Consider the following 21,462-nt stretch of genomic DNA (forward strand, 5'->3'; position numbering starts at 1 on the left):
AGCCCTGGGAAAAATGGTATGAAAGTGCCCAAAGAACACGGATCTGTGTTTTGGGCAAATCTGGGGCTTGAGAAAGAGCTGCATTCACCATGAGGTAAAGACAACTCTATAGTAACTATAGATGTAATATAATATAATAATATATAGGCCCAGAGAAGAGCAACAAGGCTGGAGAAGGGACTGGAGCACAGGTGCTGTGGGGAGAGGCTGAGGGAGCTGGGGGTTGTTTAGCCTGGAGAAGAGGAGGCTCAGAGGTGACCTCAGCACTGTCTGGAACTCCCTGAAGGGAAGTTCTGGCCAGGTGTGGGTTGGTCTCTTCTCCCAGGCACTCAGCAATAGGACAAGGGGGCACGATGGGCTCAAGCTCTGCCAGGGGAAATTGAAGTTGGAGAGCAGAAAAAAATTCTTTGCAGAGAGAGTGCTCAGGCATTGGAATGGGCTGCCCAGAGAGGGGGTGGATTCCCCATCCCTGGAGGTTTTTCAGCTGAGCTTGGCTGTGGCACTGAGTGCCATGATCTGGTAAAGGGACTGGAGTTGGACCAAGGGTTGGACTTGATGATCTGGGAGGTCTTTTCCAACCCAATCGATTCTATGATTTCATGGTTAACTCTGATATGGTTAATGCTTCAGTAGTATTTGATCACTTCTGTAAACAAGATTAACAGAGTCAGAGTAATCCATTCCATGTGAACAATCTGAATCTGCTCAAGAGTTACTGTAAGAATTCACAAGGGCGGGTGTACAGAGCCAAGCCCAGAGTGGCAGATCGAGTGTTGCACCAGGACATTATTCTGCATTTTACACTTGGACTTTCTCTGTGTGTTGGAAACAACTGCAGGTGTGCATGGCATCTCCTTTGCCTGCCCACAGGTGATCTGAGCACAAATACACCCCTCTGAAATCAGTGTGTGGTGGTGTAGCAAATTTCTTGGTGTCACCAGACCATCTCCAGCACAACTCTGTCAGCTTAAGTCACCTCAAGATCCAGCACAAACATTTTTAGAAATAAGAATATGCCAGGTAGATACTTGTCTTTTTTAAAAAATAAACCCCAAGGCAGGTCCATCTTCCTGTCTTTTCAATTCAATTTTTAATGTACTTCTCCAGAAACGAACCTAATGTCCTCTTCATAGCATCATAAGGCAGTGGACATGATGGTCTAACAAGTCTCACCCCCATGAGGATGCCATGGAACAGCTGGTTAAGATGCTCTTACCCCCTCAAATACTTTCTTTGCCACATGATTCTGCTGTGTGATGCTTCTCTAAGTTCAGAACGTGGTGCTTTTTGATAAATATATATGCAGAAAATAAAACAAAGCAGAGGCTGTAGGCAGCTGGTTGGATCTTATATCCCAACATGGCATTCAAATGTTAATTGTATGAATAAATCTTTTTCATTTTACAGACATGCAAATGTCAGTAGAATAAAAACTATTTATCATAGGATGATGGTTTCTGACACCTGATAAATGCCAAGATGGAGCTACTTATTGGAAGTGTATTGAAAGACTCTGTTTGCCATAAACAAATATTCATTAAAATTTGACATTCTTATTTTCCAAGTGGTTGACACTAATATCTTGGCATAATTCTAGCATCACAGCTAAAAATCCGATGCAACAATGCTGTATAAACTCAGCTCAAGAAAAAATTAAGGTCATGTAGGTTACCAAAATGCAGCAAACTTTTATCTGCAGAATTTTGCCCCTTAGATTTTGTCCCCTCCCTCACCATTCATTGTGTGTATTTACACAACAGATAACTCTTCATGGTGTTATTTTGTTGTTTTAAATTCACCTCGTCCAAACATTTGCTTTACAAAACTAGTTTTAATTTCGCTGTTTTGCTGTTCTGTGTTAAAGATGTGCCTAAGAGCTGTGGCTGGGGGCTGTTGTTTCTCTCCCATCACAGATGGAAGTCCTTTAACTCTGGAGGAGATATGGAGAAGTGTCCACACCTGTTACCAGGACCGTCTGCAGGAGGGGCCCTGGGACACCATTACACAGCAGGTGAGATCCACAGTGCAAAACTGGGGGATGCAAAACATGCCTGAGAATCCTCAGGGGCCTTGTTCCTTCCCTGGGCACAAGAAATGTAAATATAAATACAAATACTGTATACAAACACCTGTATATAAACACACACATATACATGCTTAGATATATTTACACAAGTCTGGCTCAAGTTGTGCTGAGCCAGTTACCAGCAGTGGTTTCAGAACTGGATATCAAAGGATTTATAAGTGTTCATCATTTAACGTTTAGTTTCTCAGTATCTCATGTTTAAAGTACTCTTGCAAAGCCAATCCTGAAAAAGTCAGGTGAGTTCTGAGTAATTGTGGACTTGGGTAAATACAAAAGTAGACTTATTTATGTAAGTAAAATATTTATTATCATTATATTATATTAATTATATTTATTATATTATATTATATTATATTATATTATATTATATTATATTATATTAACATTTCATGGGTTGTCTGGTAATCAAATTACCAAAAGAGACTGTGTCATTTTTAAATTGTCTTGCAACTCTTAAGACTGAATAAGTGGAAATTGGTCTCTCACCAAACAATAAGTTAGTGTTGTCTACCAGTAAGATGAATTCAAAGCTGAGCTGGTTCTTCAGGTCTCCAGTGCAAGTTTGGACAAAGAATGGAGACTCTTCAGGTGTGAATTCTTTTCCCATCAGACCAAGATGTCCTTTCTTCCTCCCCTCTCCTTCCTTGGTTTTTGGATTTCAGCAGTTTCCAGGTCTCTTACCAGAGCAGCTGACACAACGGGGATGTGACCACCACTGAGTTCTACAGGTGTTCCCCTAATTAAAATAATACAGTTTAATTGCAGGATGCCTGTTTGTCGATGGTACTCAGCCCTGGGAACACAAGACTCATTCTTGTTTCTGCAGCCACGACCTGTTATTTATGTTATAACAAGCACTGGTTTTCTGGTGTTTGCTGTGCATGTCTGAAATCCAGTTGAGAGCTGGCAGATTCTTGTAACACACACTCTTACATAAAGCATTAATTACCTGACTTGTCTAAGAATGAAGATGAGAAAATTAGGTTTCTAATAAAAAAACATAATAATGTGACACTACTGAGAATAAGACTGTTTGAATGTGTAAAACTGGAGTGGTGGGAGCCAAAAGGAAAAAAGGGTCACTCCCACATGGGGACTGTTTTTGCCTCTTAAGGGACAGTAAAATAAAAACTGTCCTGCATCTAATAACTAGCGTTGTGTGTGAGAATCATGGGCACAAATTCTTGCAGAAACAGGGTCTTTGGGTGGCAGAATGTGTGGAGAGATCACAGAATCACAGACTATTCTGAGCTGGAAGGGACCCACAAGGATCATCGAGTCCAACTCTTCAGCCAGTGGCCCACACAGGGGATTGAACTCATGATCTTGGCATTATTACAGCCAAGTTTTAACCAACTGAGCTGATCTCAGGGTGTTATGAACCTGACTCTGTGACACCTCTCCAGAGGCATTTCAGCCACTGGGAATCCAAGCTAAGAGGCAAAGAGATACATTTTTGAGAAATGGGAGAAGTTATGGCAGCAAAATGTGGCATTCTGTTAAAGGGAAGGGAAGTTCTGGCCAGGTGGGGGTTGGTCTCTTCTCCCAGGCACTCAGCAATAGGACAAGGGGGCATGATGGGCTCAAGCTCTGCCAGGGGAAATTGAAGTTGGAGAGCAGAAAAAAATTCTTTGCAGAGAGAGTGCTCAGGCATTGGAATGGGCTGCCCAGAGAGGGGATGGATTCCCCATCCCTGGAGGTTTTTCAGCTGAGCTTGGCCGTGGCACTGAGTGCCATGATCTGGTAAAGGGACTGGAGTTGGACCCAGGGTTGGACTTGATGATCTCAGAGGGCTTTTCCAACCCAATCCATTCTATGATTCTGTGAATAAGGAGATTATGGAAGATAATAAAAACACACTGTAAGCACAAGCCTCTCAGCCTCAGGTCTGCAAGAAGAAGAGGAGTTTCTCCCTTCAGCTGAATCGAGTTCTGAACTGAAATACAGTTCTCTCTTCCCCCTGTGCTTCTCTGCTGACCCATTTTGCTATGTGGGTTATGCTTTGCCTGCAGGACACGGATCATCGTACCAGGCTCACCAACCAGGCTGCAACACCCAGCACACAGGAGCAGCACAGAGAAAGGGTTCAGGGCTTAATCCCAAACATACACATTTTAAATGCTAAAAGCACTCCAACACTGGGGGGAAAATTTGAGCTTAGTGTCCACACATATTACTTAACTTTTAACTGGGGCTGGTTTGCACTTGGATTGGCAGATTAGGAAAAGAAAGGCTTATTGTGGTTTGTTTTCCCCTCCCAGATCCAGGATTGTACACTAATCATTTGGCAGTTTTATTCCATGTATTTTATGAGATGTGGTGCCATGCCTGTGCACGTTTCTGATACAGCTGCATTTTGGCTTGTACTCTCTGTGATGAAATACATCTGAGATCAGGAACTGAGACATTACCTGAACACAAAAGAATGTAGGTATTTGGCATTTACTGAAATTCAGGTAAAATTTGGACTTCTATTGTTTTGTTTGTTGTGAAAAGTCACGCTCGTTTTCAGAGAAAGCATCTTTGAATATTGTTGCTGACTAGATTGTTGCAAAAATCAGAAGTCAACCAGTTATCTTCTCATAAATAAATTAACATGATAAGGTTGCATAGTATTTTATAATGATAATTGATAAATGGTGATGATTTAATTGCACTTCCTCTAGTAATAACCTTAAAATGCTCAAATGAAGTTCCTGTGATTGGCTTTCTCCTGAGTTAAATCTCCCTTGAGCCTTCAGTCCTCCCTTCTCCACATCCGGCGATAACTTGCCTTGGCTGTTTTAAATAACACAAATCAATTAGAACACACAGCTGTTTAACAAAACTTCTAAATGTTGCTACAGGTCTCTGTGGGTATTTCCTGATGGCTTATAATGACAGCAATTTAGCACACCTGGTAAGATCTGTGTGAACTGGAAGTAGCTTAATTCTGCAATGACAGGAAAATTAAGGAGTATTTATGGATTAATGTTGCCTTCCAGAAATGTTGCCAACTGTGGGGTTTGAGCTGCTTTTTACAAAGATTCAGAGGTGGAATTGCAGATATTGCAAGCCTGTCTCCTGAACAGTTTACCTGTAACTTGGTGGGTGCTTTTAGTGTTATTTATATTAGTTATTTAAGTATAATATAAACATATAATAAAAAAGATATAATATTTATCATAGTTATTTATACTTACAACTTGGTGGGTGCTTTTAGTGTTATTTATATTAATTAAGTATAATATAAACATATTATAGAAAATAAATAATATTTATCTGAGTTATTTATAAGTTATTAGTTGTGCACAAATACATAGTGCCATTGTCTAAACAGCTCAAACATACTGGGCCTTCTGTGTGTGATGAACAGCAACTCCACCATGCAGATATTCAGGTGTAAAATCCCAGTTAAAAAGGCAGCAGCCCAAAAGGGCCATGGACAAATACTACATAATGAGGCAATTTGAAAGGAAAAAAACCCACCAAAAAGCCACAAGAATAGAAAAAGGTTCAAAAACAAAGAACAGAGAATAGAGAAGAGAATTGAGACAAATGGGAAAAAACAATACTAATTATAATAAAAAAATCTTCACAATTATAAAGGTGAACAATTTTATCGCATGTGCTCAGTGCAACAACTAGGAATTTAAAAAGCAAGGGTAACTAATATTTAGTTACTCTCTAAAGGCTACATTTGGTTTTCTTATTATTTTGGAAGTCTCTCTGAGGATGGGTGGGAGATGGGAAGCAGCAGAAAGTGATGCTGTGGTTGGTCATAGCCAGAATTTCTGTCTTCACACTGTGTGGTGTTGGTTGGGTCCTTGCTGTGGCAGTTGGAAATATGAGTAATTTTTCCTCCTTTTTTTCCCCTGATGAATATTTATAAATATTCACAGAAGGACTTCAACAGGGGGAGAGACAACGCTCAGAGATATGTGCATTTCCAAGGCTATGATGAAGCTGAGTAATAACTTTAGTAATTCTATAAACATACCCAAGTCCATTTTTGATTCCTGCTACTTGTGCTAATCTGTGTCTTCGATGATTTTTTTCAAAGCAAACTATCAGGGGAATTTTAAAAGCTGATGAATGAACCTGATCACAGTCAGTACTAAATATCCCCAACAATCTTGTTTTTAACAGAGTGATGTCATAAAGCCTGACCTTCCCCTGAGAAAACAAAGTCATAAACACAATCAAGTACATGTGCTAAGGCTTAATCAATGCTCGGTGATGATGGAATGTAAAATCAAACATCCGGGGGTAGAAATCGAACTGTGTTATTACAGGAGGCTGAAAAACTACCCAATATAACAGAACTAAAGTTTGGTGACTTGAAGATCCTGCAGAAATAGCCTGAAAAGCCCCGTGTGTGAGTGGGGATTGCAGAGGAAATGGAAGGCACAGGGCACAGTGTGTGCACATCCCTGCCCTGCTCTTCAGCCAGCCCTGCCCACACAGTCCCCTCTGGCTCTGGATTTGCCAACAGTAAATCAGCATTTTGCTGGTTTGGCACTTTGCTCCAGAAAGAGCCACTCAGGCCACACCATCACTGTGTCCAAGGTTTCAGAATTGTAAGTGATCAGGAGTTTCACCTCTGGTTTCTTCTCAATAATTTATTTCTGTTTCATCTGAATGAGGTGTTTTTCTTGTCATTTGACACTTAGCAGGTAGCTGTAATACAATCTCTGTTATATGTCTCTTCTGTCATATAAAAAGTCATCAACCAAACCTAAATTACCCAGAGCACAGCACAGAGCTGCACTATTTCTGTATGAATCCAGAGTCTGCTCTTTTTCAACCAGGGAGTAAGAATCTGGGAGACATATTCTTTATGGTACTTCAGCAATCCTGTCCATTACATCACTTAATTTATAGCAGTGTTAACAGAAAAATCGATAAACATTATTCCTAAAATGTCAGGGATGTTAATGAGTGTGATTTAAAAAAGGAGGAAGAGTCAAAACCCTGAGCAGAATACACTGACACAGTGTTGTAGAGGCACATCTTGCTGGAAATGTGATGGGGAGGATTTAAATCATTTTGAAAAATGTGTGTAGGTAGCTATTCTTAGACATACAAATCTTTCTTGCCATATTGTGGGATTTTGCTGAGTGGGGGAGGCTGTGTACAGTTTATCTCAACAGAAGGTTGCTAAGACCACTCTTACATCGTCTTCAGTCGTATCAACAGTTGCTATGGATCCCCTGCTAATATTTTTGGAAAATTATTAGTACAGCTTCCTGAGAAAAGGGAGCCTTGCCCTGCAGGCTGGAAAGCTGTTTGACAGGGAGAAAACCTAAGGGTGGGAAAGATGGGTGGGTATTTATTTCCCACTGAAGTTGTCTATGGGGTGTTGAACTTCTGGGGTTTAAACCAAGCTGCGTTACTGTACAAGCCACCAAGCAGGTTTTATTTTAAAACCAGGCATTAATTAATACAGTGTAATCATGCTATTCCCAGTAAGATTTCATGGACAAAAACCCCAGTCCAACTAATTTCAAGACCTGGTACTATTATTACTGGAGTTGAGCAGTTACTCTGAAACAAAGGTTCAGTAATATTTTCCAAGCAGGTAATTAATGAAAAGAATTACAGTGTAATAGTATTGGTTCTTTGCATTTTTTTCCTTACTTCTGTAGAAAATCTGCTTCAGTTCTATGCCTTGCATTTACGGATACCTGAAGGGAAGTTCTGGCCAGGTGGGGGTTGGTCTCTTCTCCCAGGGACTCAGCAATAGGACAAGGGGGCATGATGGGCTCAAGCTCTGCCAGGGGAAATTGAAGTTGGAGAGCAGAAAAAAATTCTTTGCAGAGAGAGTGCTCAGGCATTGGAATGGGCTGCCCAGAGAGGGGGTGGATTCCCCATCCCTGGAGGTTTTTCAGCTGAGCTTGGCCGTGGCACTGAGTGCCATGATCTGGTAAAGGGACTGGAGTTGGACCAAGGGTTGGACTTGATGATCTCAGAGGGCTTTTCCAACCCAATCCATTCTATGATTCTATGATAATTTATCCAGCAGTGGTTCTGCTTCCACAGAGCTTCCCAAGCAGGGATTTTGTGGAATGAGCTGTAACAGCAGCTTCCTGGATGCTGGTCTGGCACATCTCCTGGCAGGCTGAGGTGGATTGCCCCTGGGTCTGCCCCCTGCCATGACCTCTGGAGTTCACTCTGCAATGAATCTGGCTACTGAGCTTACTGAATTTGTTTGTGAAAAATTCCAAAATACATGACAACACCCACTGCACAATATGAGAGGCAACTGGAATGGCCACAAGGCATTGCAAACTGTATCTTTTAAATCATAATTATTAATTGAAGCATTTTAAGTGCCATTTAAATGGAAGTTAGGTAGCTGTGTTAACAGAAAGCAGTTTTCATCTGAGCACCTGTGCTCGCCAGTGGTGGGAGCAGATGGTATCAGCACTTCAAAAGCATTTAGACAATTTGATTGCCCATAATGGAGCAAAATGACCAGTCAGGAGTGTCCCCCACCCCTTGTGGTGCAGAAATGCTGGACCAGGACAGGGGGAGGGAACCACAGACAGAGCCCAGACTTGTGTTCTCCCAGAACAGCCTTTCCAGCTGCTGCTGTTGGGGGTGGGATGTGGTGCTGGAGGCACCACTGGAATTCCTGGGTTGTGAAATGAACCCTTTGAGGCACATTTATCAAATGCCACTTGGATTTTTTATTTTCCTTAAATTATAATTTTTTAATCAGGGTAGGAAATCTGTCTCCAGTGTCTTTTCCATACTTCCACAGCTTGTTGGATCGTTCAGTTTTGCACCTTGGATGAATCTCATAACTTAAGAACAGATTTTAAATAGTAATTAATTAAGACTATATGCTACATAACTAAAATGGTGACAACTGAATTAATCTTATTTTGGCAAGCACGGAGGAAGAATCATCTGTTTATTTTCATAGGAAAATGGCTGAGATGCCATTTCTTGACAATGTAACTGTGGACCTGCCAATTTTTGTCTATAAAGTTTTCTTGAAGAATCCTAAATGCACAAGTTACATGCTTGTGAGAAGCTTTAAAGCTCTCAAAAAGCTTGTTAGGCTTTTAAAGCAGAGTTTTGCCTGAGTGTCGCATTGTCCTTTGATTCCTCTTGTTCTTAATAACTCAAACCTTGTTATGTATATATAAAATATGTAATTATACATAAAATATGTTGGCTATTCTTGATTACTGTTTTGCTTGTCCTGCCTTTCAAGGATCCGTTGTTAGGTATTCAATACCTTCTAAAAAATAATACAGTTTTAAAATGTAAAAAAGAATCACCACCTCTTCAAAACTGCACATGTTCTAGAATCACACAGATTGGAGGAATTAAAATAGGAATTATGGAATCACAAAATGGTTTGGGTTGGAAGGGACCTTTCTTGCACTCCATGAGGGATTTGAAACAGCAGATACAATTTGGTAGGTGTGGTTCATGTCAAAAGAAATTCTGGCTATGCTGAGTGTCCTTATATTTCTGTGTTGAAGGATCTGCCAAAGCATCTTTATTTTCCTCAGAAAAATGTAGCCATTTAATTTGTTTTTCAGGGTGGACTTTGGTGAAAGAAGGGTAGGAATCAGCTTAATTGGCCATGTGGGGTTGAAAAGAGTAAAGGTATTGATAAAAATTTGTCTCTGAAGTAAGTGGGTCTGGTTTTGGAGCACACATGGAAGAGAGACATTAAATCATTGGGGCAATTCCAGCTGCTCGTCTGCAAAGGTCTAAATCAAAACCACTCTGCAGCCTCTTCTGCCAGAGAGAGCTTCAGGAATGACAGAAATTTGCTCTCTTTGGTCTGGTTTGCACTTTTTTGTCTTTCCAGGGTCCCTCCAAGTTTTCCCTTGCTCAGTGCAGTTGGAGATTTATTTTGATTGTCTAAGGAAGTGCAGAACAGTGGCAGTTGCACTTTCACAGCCATTCTCCAGCAGCTGTCGCAGCAGGAGGAGGTTGTTCACCGTCACCTTCTGGGTTTTATGGGCTCTCTGGGTTTTATGGCAAAGTTAGAGAAACATTCCTCATTTTTTTCAGCAGGATGACTTGGCTTCTGATTGTAAACTGAAATCAAAGTGACTGGAAACATGTTACCTGCCCCAGATCAGAGAATCCTAGAATGGTTTGGGTTCAAAGGGACCTCAAAGCCCATCCAGTGCCACCCTCTGCCATGGGCAGCGACACCTCCCACTGTCACAGGGTGCTCCAGCCTAGCCTGGGACACTCCAAAGGATGGAGCAGCCACAGCTTCTCTGGGAATCCATCCCAGTCCCTCCCCACCCTCACAGGGAAGGATTTCTCTCCAGTATCCCATCTGACCCTCAGTCCTTAGGGGGAGAAGCCCTAAACAATGAGTATGCTACTAACAGCTTTATTACTATTATTTACACCTTCTATCAGTGTTCTAATTTCAGTTCCTTAATGTTGCATCTGCACCACAGTGATTCCATACTAAGAGAATTTCCATGGAATTAACTCCTTTATTAGAGGAAAATCCCTTTGACCTCAAGTTCAACATGTTTTATGTTCCACACATGCAGTTACTGTGCTGGTTGTGGGACACAGGGCCAGTCTGAAGAGAAAAATCTTATTATCTTCTTTCTGAATGTGTGGGGTTGGATTTTACTGACAAATAAGTTATTATTGATACATATAAAAATGAGGAATGAAAGAGAAGATGATAGACTCTGAATTCAAGAACACAAATTAGTTATGGTATAATCTTGAGTGAAGAATTTTTACTTAAAGCCAGGCATTTGTTTCAGTAAATGTGGTCAAAAATCAGGAAAAAGGGAAAAGCTTGCATCCTCTTTATCCATTATTACATCATTATTTCCTTTTCCTAAATGAAAGAGATTACAGGAAAGTGTTTTATTAATTCTGCCTTCCTGTTCTGACCTGGTGGCTGGGACTGGGAAATTGTCTGAGACCACTTGGCACAGGCTGTGGTGTTTGCTGGCAGTGACATGCATGACATTTTTTACACCCCTCCATGAATTTAACTTTGCAAAGCAACATCTTGCAAACCAGATTAGGGCAGAGGCAGTTTCGGGCACAAATCCCTTGCACTATCATCAATGGAGAGACCATAAATGTTGTGATGGATGCTCGAAGGCAGTTTAATGCAGCACTGGAGAAAATAGAAGCCATTACCTCTGGAAGAGCTGCAGTTATGACAGAGAAAATAAATGGTGCTGTTACAAGAGATGTACTGACAACAAAATTCCTGCTGGCTGGGGAGGAGAGCAGCAGAGCACAGATCCTGCACACAATTACCTGTTACCTGAAGTGATGTTTATTTTTGGTTTAAATCTGATGTGGAGGCTGCTTGATAAAATGACATGATCCAATCTGACTGAAGTTTTAGTCTTAATTAGACTTGTCCTTGGGAGCAAAGCCCAGTCTTTGCCAGTGCTGAGATCCATGTCTTGACATGTCAGTCCTCAGCACCTGTGCATGGAGGGTTATACCTGCACAGGTGAAGAACAGGGGGTGCTGCCAGTGCTCCCTGCCCTTCAGCCTGGGGGAGAAACCCCAAACAAAAATAGAGGCAAGGCAAGGGGGAAGGACTTCCCACTGCCAGAGGGCAGGGTTCGATGGGATACTGGGGAGAAATCCCTCCCTGGAGGGTGGGGAGGAACTGGGATGGATTTCACAGAGCAGCTGTGGCTGTCCCATCCCTGGAAGTGCCCAAGACCAGGTTGGAACAACCTGGGACAGTGGGAGGTGTCCCTGCCCCATGGCAGGGGGTGGCACTGGATGGGCTTTAAGGTCCCTTCCAACCCAAACCATTCTATGATTCTATAATTGATTTTCAAACTACTCAATAAAACATATCACATCTCTCATCCATCTCTCTCTTGCAAGTTTCTTATGGAAGGATTTGAGGTAGCAGCTACAGAAACAGGTACAGAACATCCATACACATCCTGAAGTCCTCTAGTAAAGAGGTCTTTCTACAGAAAAAAAATGAAGCTACATTTGGAGCTTTCAAATTCAGCAGAAGTAGTTTCTGCCTGAAGAAAATACTCATTTCCCATCAGAGCTGGGTCAGACTCAGAAGGATATGCAGATGTGTGTTGGACTCCAGTGTGCAGTGCTGAGCAGGACTGTTGTGAATCAGCCACACAGGTAGATAGATCCAAAATCATAGACAGAGCCAGGAAAATCATAGAATCATAGAATGGATTGGGATGGAAAAGACCTCCGAGATCATCCAGTCCAACCCTTGGTCCAACTCCAGTCCCTTTACCAGATCATGGCACTCAGTGCCACGGCCAAGCTCAGTTGAAAAGCCTCCAGGGATGGGGAATCCACCCCTTCTCTGGGCAGCCCATTCCAATGCCTCAGCACTCTCTCTGCAAAGAATTTTTTCTGCTCTCCAATTTGCCCTGGCAGAGCTTGAGCCCATCGTGCCCCCTTGTCCTATTGCTGAGTGCCTGGGAGAAGAGACCAACCCCCCCCTGGCCAGAACTTCCCTTCAGGCAGTTCCAGACAGTGCTGAGGTGACCTCTGAGCCTCCTCTTCTCCAGGCTAAACACCCCCAGCTCCCTCAGCCTCTCCCCACAGCACTTGTGCTCCAGTCCCTTCTCCAGCCTCATTGCTCTTCTCTGGCCCCGCTCCAGCCCCTCAATCTCTTTCCTCAATTGAGGGGCCCAGAACTGAACACAACACTCAAGGTGTGCTTTGAAATACTTTCTGTGTCAGTGCATTTCTGCCCAGAAGAGTTGTGGGCAACCTGCTGGTGGTTTCCTGGAGTACAATGCAGAGAGTACCTGTAGTAATGGACTTGAAACTCTCACTCTACATGACCAACTGGGAAAAGTTTAATTGCAAACTAACAGTGGGAAGATTATTTTGTACTGTTTGTAGTGTTGGGGTTTTTTTGGCATGAAGTCCCAGTAGGACTCTATAATTTCCATAGGTAGATGGAGGGTGGCATTGTTGCCCTTGTGTGCTGCTCAGGGTACATCTCACTGCGTGTGGAGTGTCATCATTCCACCAGGTGACTGCAGCAGGGAGTAAATGTGCTCATGAAACTGATGCAGCACAGATCTTTGCTCATTCTCACCTTTTTTGACAGTGTTAGAGAAGGACTTGAGGTCCCTCCTGCTGCAGACACCCAGCCCTCTCTCAGGGCACTAATTAATGGGACTTGGACTGGCAATTGCCTGTCCAGGTGTTGGACAATGATGAGTCCTGCCTTGTTGGGATTCACACATTTCCAGGCTGGCAAACCAAAGACAAATTTTCAGGTGCTGCTAAGATAAGAATGGAATTTGTCCAGAGACCTTGAGCTGGTGCAGAAGCAAGAAATGAAGCAGCAGAAACTTCGTGAAGTAACATTAATAGAGCTCTTTTATAAAGTTAAAATAAGTTGCATTAAGACTGTTTAGATCTAGCAATTTTGAGGAAATATTTTTACTTAATAATTAGCTATAGGTGTGTGATGTTGGATAGTTTGCATGGTGTGTGTAGGTTTGAAGATTGTGTGTAACTGTATGAAAAAGTAGCTCTGAATATGGTCCCTCCTGAAACTTGAATATTCTTGTGCAAGAATAGGTTAAATATTGTTAATGTAAACGTAGTTACACCTTCTCTCTCTTCTCCTTCTTCTGCTCCTCTTCCCTTCTCTCCGCAACTACTGTAACCCATGACAAAGAGGACCAAGAAATAAACTACCAGAAACCCACATAAAATGAGATGCAGTCAAGTGATTTATTTAACAACAGGGGTTGCAGCTCCTGAAAGCCCCTAAAAGGCTCAACTGAGAGCTGTGTCTGTGCAGATCAGGTGTCGTGGCTGGTCCAGCCTGGGCCAAACCTGAGCAGGCTCTGCAGCCATTACCAATTCTGAAATCACCCAGAACTTTGATAACTCCTGCATTTTTATTGGCAGCTACCCAGTGCTTCCTCCTCAGAGCTGCTGTGTCAGTGATTTAACCTTGAGTGCACATTAAAGCCTCCTGGGGATGCCATTATGTGCAGGATTTGGAATTTAGGATTTGACTGAATCAGAGCTGATGTTCTCAGAGTGTTTTCCCTGGTGCTCAACAAGCTTTTCTTCCCTGCCTCAGCCTTTCCCCTTCTTAGAGACTCCTCCTTAATAGGTCCTGGCTCAGGATTTCTTTTAATCTCCTGTGCTTTTGTGGCTTTTCTGTCAGTGTGTGACATATTCCTGTCTTTTGAATAGCATAGGACTCTTGCGTCTGGGAATTATTTTCAGTGTCACTCTGTTGTCATGTTGCAAGAAGGGGAAGGACTGAAAGAAGAAAGGTGTAGGATGTAAAGTTAATAAGCTGTTTTAGGAAGTCAGGTCTGGCCTCCATGTGTCACTCACTGGTGGTTTGCTGAAGCAAGAGGTGCAGAATAGAATCAAATACCAGGGGGCAGGTTGGGAATAAGTTCAGGATAAATGTTCAGGTTTGGAAATTATCCTTATGCCTTGTTCAGAGTCCTAAGTCACTTAAAACCCAGGTTATCTTCTCTGTTCTTTTGGGGAGTCTGTGCTGCCTCTTGGCACTCTTTCCATGTGTAGGATTATTTGCTGAAATTTTTGCACAATTTACTACTTTTTCCTTTGCTTAATAGTTTTGTAAATGCTGTGAACTGTATATTTTCCTACTGTCTTTAAGGAATACCATTGGCACCATCTATTTTCTGGAATTATTTGGATGCCTAAACTGGTCTGAGCTAGCAGATAATGAAAAGGGTCTTTTTAATTCAAACTACCCCTTTTTCTCAGTAGAAAACTGCACCAACAATTCACTGTTACCAACAGCAGATGGTAGCATTCTTGTGCAGTTTATTTGTTTGTGGTGTAAAACAAAGCTTCCTGAACTTTTTTTTTTTTTGCATATCCTGAAGCTTCTGGAAGCTCCAGCTTTTTTCCTGAAGCTTTTGGAAGTTTTTTGAAGTTCTCTTGGACATAAAATGATTGGTCCTCACTAGTACATTTTCAGCACAAGAACCAAGTGTCCCTCAGCTGTAATAGTTTAATAGTTAATAATATCAGTAATTTAATAGTTAATAGTATTAAGGATGCCCTACCTGCTGAAAATGACTGGGTAGGATTTGCTTTTTGTTTCTAGGCAAGGGATTGGCGAAAGAGTTTTCCCTGTGTGGCAGGAAGACTTTGTCAGCATCTTCTCTCTGTGCCAGTGATTTACTCTGTGCTAAGGTAAAATGGCATCACAGAGCTCAGGGAGTCTGCCTGCAGCTGGACAAGGGAGATGTGTCAGAGCACAGATGTAGTATAAATAAAAATTTAACATAAAAATATATGTTGAAAAAAACTATATATATATATAAAAGGTAAAAAAATATACTTGCTAGCACCAGCCTGAGAAGATACAAGGGCTCAAGGGTGTGAAAGGGCTTTTTTTCTGTGGGGATTGGTTTGATGTATTACCCTTGATCAGACTCTTGTTTACATGGTGGCTTTGCCTAATTGCATTCAGGAAATGAGTTACTTCTGCAATCCACTACATTTTAACTAAAATAGTGGCACAGCCTGGTTGATAATCTTATTTCCCTTTTAAGATAGAAGAATATATCTTAATTATGTAAAATATATATAATATATATTAATGTGTCAAGACTATCAGTGGAAGAGCAATGTGAGTTAGATTCTGAAGTGGGAAATGTTGCATCAGGGATTAATTGGACCCTGCTTTGACTTTTCCAAATGCATGTGGTGTATTTTCTGGTTTTTGCCTTCCATAATAAAGCCACTGATCTTCCCTCCTAGGAGCACCCCATCCTTGGGCAGCCCTTTTTTGTTCTGCACCCCTGCAGGACTAATGAATTCATCTCTGCTGTGCTGGCTGGGCCACAGAAACACAACAGGTGAGAGGCAGAGCTGTGCCTTGCCAGGCTTTGTGCAGTGCAGGAGAAGGGAAGCACCTGAGGGGTGGGAATGCTCTAAATAACTTCCTTGGTCTAAACAGAGTAAGTTAAAATACATTTGCTTTTCATAAAGTGAAGGAATAGCCCCATCTGTAGTTACTTCATGACTCTTGAATCTGTCTGCAATTCAGAAAAAATTGGGATAGTATGTTTATGGTGTTTCTTGTGGTTTTTTTTCCCTAGACACACAAATTACATTACACTGTGGCTCAGTACTGTAGGCCCAGTTGTGGGTCTCAATCTGCCTCTGAGTTATGCAAAAGTTGCATCTGAGCAGAGTTCAAACCGTGATTCAGTGGAAAGGTAAGAGCAAATGTAATCCCTTTTTCCTCTCCAACCTGTTGGAAAGATCAGATGCATGACTGGCAGAACCATTACCTTCTCCTTTGGGCTCTTGGGCCGGTGCACTCAGGACTCACCTCCCAGGGTTTTGCTGACCTTCCTCACCTTGCAGTGAGGATTTGTGCTTGGACATTGCTGACACCCCCAGGAGGGTCGAGAGGCCCCTCCTGTACTGGGGTCTTAGAATCACAGAATGTATTGGGTTGGAAAAGCCCTCTGAGATCATCAAGTCCAACCCTTGGTCCAACTCCAGTCCCTTTACCAGATCATGGCACTCAGTGCCACAGCCAATCTCACTTTAAAAACCTCCAGGGATGGTGAATCCACCCCCTCTCTGGGCAGCCCATTCCAATGCCTGAGTACTCTCTCTGCAAAGATTTTTTTTCTGCTCTCCAACTTCAGTTTGCCCTGGCAGAGCTTGAGCCCATCGTGCCCCCTTGTCCTATTGCTGAGTCCCTGGGAGAAGAGACCAACCCCCACCTGGCCAGAACTTCCCTCCAGGGAGTTCCAGAAAGTGCTGAGGTGACCTCTGAGCCTCCTCTTCTCCAGGCTAAACACCCCCAGCTCCCTCAGCCTCTCCCCATAGGGCTTGTGCTCCAGTCCCTTCTCCAGCCTCATTGCTCTTCTCTGGCCCCGCTCCAGCCCCTCAATCTCTTTCCTCAATTGAGGGGCCCAGAACTGAACACAACACTCAAGGTGTGGCCTCCCCAAGGCAGAGTCCAGGGGAAGGGTCACTGCCCTGGGCCTGCTGGCCACGCTAGTTTGGATCCAGGCCAGGATCCCATTGGCCTTCTTGGCCACCTGGGCACACTGGTGGCTCCTGTTGAGCTTCCTCAGGTGTGCACATGGTTGGTGGTGTGATCTGCCTTAACTGCTGCAAGGATATTAATCTAAGATCTTTGTTTTTGTGATTGCTGTTTCCTCTCCAGAGCTCTGAACTGAGGGAGCTGTTACAAGGCTGCTCCAGACTCCCTTGGGATGAAGTCAAAGGGTTCCTTCCTGGCTGGTGAACAATAATGCCAGTGTGGAAATGATTGTTCATGGCTCTTTCCCTAGCAAGAAATTGCCACTGATTGCAGTGGAAGAGCTAAGAGTTGGCTGCGGTTGTGACACCTCTCCAGCACCACCAAGACCGGACCTCCCCTGGGACTGCACTGGCCTTTGGAGTCACTTTCCTCCCACCTCCTGTGCCTCTGGCCTTGGAGAGGCTGCACAAGATGCACCAGCCTGTGGCTTCTTGACAGAGAGTGGAGTTTCTGGGTTTGGATGGACTGACCTCTAGAAAACCTGCACCATCTGTGAGGTAGGAAGTGCAGAATGGACACAGCAAAATGCTGGTAGGACGTGGTGTGAGCTTGTGGCAACGGTGCAGGGGCTGAGACTGCTCCACCTGGGAACCACCCTCCTGTCCCACAGCACACACAGGGAATCCTCATCCTGGGGCTATTCCATGTGTGTCACACCTCAGGGAACAAACAGGGTCCTTGGAGCCTCCCTGTGAACGAGCACATCCAGCTCTGGAGTTCAGGTGCCTGGTGCAGCTGTGTGGGAACGTCTGGCTGTGCCATGGGCTGCAGAGGAAGCTCTGCCATTCCCTGTGGGAGTTGCTGTTCCACTCAGACAGTATTTCTCATTGTGGCTGTTCACAGGTTTAGTCCCCACCCTGCTGCTGGGTTTGGGGAATTGTGTGCTGGTGCTGCCACTGAAAACCAGATTACACGTTGCTGAGGGATTTCTTACAGAATATGGGCATGTGAACGATCCAGACTGTATGGACTCTGTGAAATTGAGGCAGCTACCAGCAAAGAATAAACAAAGCCACAGCTGCTGTCGACTGGTAAAGGAGAAATCACTCCCTGGGAGTTCACAGCAACTCCCCAGAACTTTCTCATAAGAACTCCTCAAGCTTCTCGCAGAACTCTGGAGATTCACCTGGGAACAGTCAGGATGCTTCATCCAAACATGAGAAATATGGAATATAACCAATTAGAAATGTAGCTTAATGGTGTGGGATTCACTTTAGCCAATTAGCACGTTGCCTTAACCCCATATAAACCATTTGCAGTGTATTAATAAATGGCATTTCACCATAAACCAAAATGGTTTGTTGTGTGGTGTCCCTTCATCCTCCGCAAAATTGTTTAACCCGAAACTTCCACACAACCCATCCCAGCTTCTTCCCCATCCCATTTTATCTGTAGTGTAAAACAAGAGCCCTGGGATGGCACCACAGGTTTTACTCTGCCCAGTGTGTGGTACATCAGAGCTGGGAACATGCAATGCCTCAGATTCCAGGTTTCTGTGTTTTTAACCCACATCACGAGTCAGTGGTAGGGGTGAAACACAGGGTGAACTGTTTAAAGATCCACTGGTGTGGAATTCTTCTGCCAGCCATTTGGAATTAATAATGAAAGCACATCTTTTATCTCCAGATCATAACAACCTGAAAAGCCATTTTCCCATGAAATACTTACAAAATGCAGCCAGCAGCTATGCTGCTTTTTTAAGACTTTTATTAACATACCCTTGGTAATTCCATCCTCAGTCAGTTTTTAAATTTAAGTGAGACTTGGATAGGAGGGAAAACCAGCAGAAACCAGATAATAGGAGGTTTAAGAATTGTTAAATGTTCACCCCTGCTCTGTGATCTTCATTTTTGATGCCCTGGAACAGAGGAGTGGGAGCAGCCAGACTTCAAAAAGTGGAGTTTGTGTGTTGAGGGAAATAAAAATTTCTTCTTTTACATGGAGAAAGTCTCAATGCCCATTCTCAACGATTCTGAACACCAAAACCAACGAGGCAGACAGAGCAGTGTCATCATCAGTGTCTGTGTTTCCCTGAAATTTGCCTGGAAAACCAAAGTCCAGCTCAGTTCCAAATACACTGAGCTTATAGAGGAACAAATACAGGATAAGGTAAATATTTGGAATCAAGGAGAGATATAATCCTGTTTGGGTATCTCCTTTTTAATGGCCAAAGTGGGAGGTAGGCACCCAATTTACCAATCATGCCTTAATGCCTCAGGACATTTTTAACAGAAATTTTATGTACCAAAATTCTGATTTTTTTTAGTTTTTTTATTTAATTGTGGCACTATCTTGAGCTTTTATTTAGCAAATCCCCTGAAGGTTCTTCCATCTGAATTGGGTTTTGCCTACGTGCATTATCTGCTTACAGAATTTCCCGTTCCAGAGTTTTGTAGGTTTGCTCAGTTGCTCATCCTGGCTAATCTGGGAAGACACATTGAGGACCTTTGCTTCTGGGGACTTCTTTCAAGAGAACAGGCTCCTGTAACCCTTGGTTACAAGAACCAGCAAGAAGAATTAATTTTATGTGTTCACTTAGGCCAAAAAATGTGCTTTCCTGTGGAATGCAGCTGCTGCCTACCTACATAATCCCTCATTTGTGTCAGCATGACCAGGTAGGAATCCCACCCCCTGCCAGGAGCTCCACGTGGGCTGGCTGTGCTTACTGAAGGGAACATTCCATGCAGTAAACCTTGAGCGAGTTAATTACAGCTAAATGCAGTCCTGTAATCAATATCTTGTTGCAGCACTGTGAATTTCACCATAACTTTCTCAGTAACATTTTATTTTTCCCCGTTTTCTCTGGTGATGGTTCTGTGAGTTTGTTTGGATACCTGTGCTTATATTAAATTATATTAAATTGAGTTCCAGCACAAAGGAAGGACGTTTGCTGTTCCCTCTGAATGCTGAAGTTACAATTATTTCCTCAAAAATTCTCTTCTAGAGAACAGTGTGTATGGGTATCTGTGCCTATCTTTAGTAACACGTGGGCTTTCAGAAGTGTTTCAGTGGGTTTAGAGCATTTCATTGCAATAAATTCTTACCACTTAGAATAAAAAAAAAAACCTCTACCCAAAGCTCACAGCTGCAAAACTAACCCTGTATTAAGTGCTCATGAAGGTGTCACACCTGTTATCTTTATGTTCTGGATTTCATTAAAATCTTAAAAACCCTGCACCACGAGGAATCTTTCACTTCACCACTTGAGAGCTTGTTCTGGCTGTCACCTCCTGAAGATGAATTTCAGCTTAAGGCGAGAGAGGATTTTGCTGCTGTGTTTGAACAGAGAATGGATTTACAGAACACCCTTTTCCTCAAGCATGTTGGAAAACACCATCTTTTCCTGCAGTAATGTTATTTTTCAATCAGGTATTTGTAGTGTCAGATGATTATCCAACTGCTTAAGTATTAGAAAATATTGATTAGCTGTGCTGAAATAGAAGCATGGACAGCTATGCCAACTGGATGGGTTGTTTGTCTCTCTGATCTTTGTGATGGATTCCCCTCTGGTTTGCAGGATGTGGGTTATGGCACACACAGTAATTAAGATCAAAGCCCCTCTAATAACAGTGAGTTGGTGACGAGGTTGGGCTCAGCTCATCTTCCTTCTCTCTGCAGTCTCCAGACAACACAAGTTATTCCCCGGCACTGACACAGTCACAGAATCCCAGCATGGTTTGGGTTGGAAGGGACCTCAAAGCTCATCCCATTCCACTCCCTGCCATGGGCAGGGACTCCTCCCACTGTCCCAGGTTGTTCCAGCCCGGCCTGGGACACTCCCAGGGCTGGGGCAGCCACAGCTTCTCTGGGCACCTATGCCAGGGCCTGCCCACCCTCACAGCCAGGAATTCCTTCCCGATATCCCACCTCACCCTGCCCTCTGGCAGTGGGAAGCCATTCCCTGTGTCCTGCCCCTCCATGCCTTTTAATCATCTCTCCATGTTCATTGCAGCCCCTTCAGGTCCTGGAAAGCCACAATGAGGTCACCCCAAAGCTTCTCTTCTCCAGGCTGAACAATCCCAGCTCTCCCAGCCTTTCCTCCCAGCGGAGCTGCTCCATCCTCTGACCATCCTGGTGCCTCCTCTGGACTCTCCAGCAGCTCCATGTCCTTCCTGTCCCCAGGGCTGGAGCAGCTTTGCAGGTGGGGCTCACCTGGGGGGCAGAATCCCTCTGTCCTGCCCTGCTGCCCACGCTGTCTCTCCCTCCAGCACCAAGGAAATGTTCCAACTGGGAAGCTCAGCCTGTGCATCCCAAACAGCAGCTCTGCAGAAGCACTAGAGCACAGATTTGGTTAAATTTTGTTAAAAATGGACAAAAAGACCAAAATTTGCTCCTGTCC

At 43.3% G+C, this 21,462-nt stretch overlaps 1 protein-coding gene across 1 annotated transcript in view; it reads left to right on the top strand.

Moving 5' to 3' along the window:
* The window catches only part of ATG10 (autophagy related 10), a 76,467-nt gene extending 58,060 nt beyond the window's left edge, over positions 1 to 18,407 (top strand). The window contains exons 5-8 of the mRNA XM_071581034.1: positions 1,914 to 2,011; positions 15,818 to 15,915; positions 16,159 to 16,278; positions 17,247 to 18,407. Of these exons, the coding sequence (XP_071437135.1) occupies positions 1,914 to 2,011; positions 15,818 to 15,915; positions 16,159 to 16,278; positions 17,247 to 17,259 (329 nt within the window). The 3' untranslated portion in view covers positions 17,260 to 18,407. The remainder of the gene's footprint in view (positions 1 to 1,913; positions 2,012 to 15,817; positions 15,916 to 16,158; positions 16,279 to 17,246) is intronic.
* The last annotated feature ends 3,055 nt before the right edge of the window (positions 18,408 to 21,462 follow it).

The sequence above is a fragment of the Pithys albifrons genome, chromosome Z (assembly GCF_047495875.1).
Source record: "Pithys albifrons albifrons isolate INPA30051 chromosome Z, PitAlb_v1, whole genome shotgun sequence".
NCBI lineage: Eukaryota > Metazoa > Chordata > Aves > Passeriformes > Thamnophilidae > Pithys > Pithys albifrons.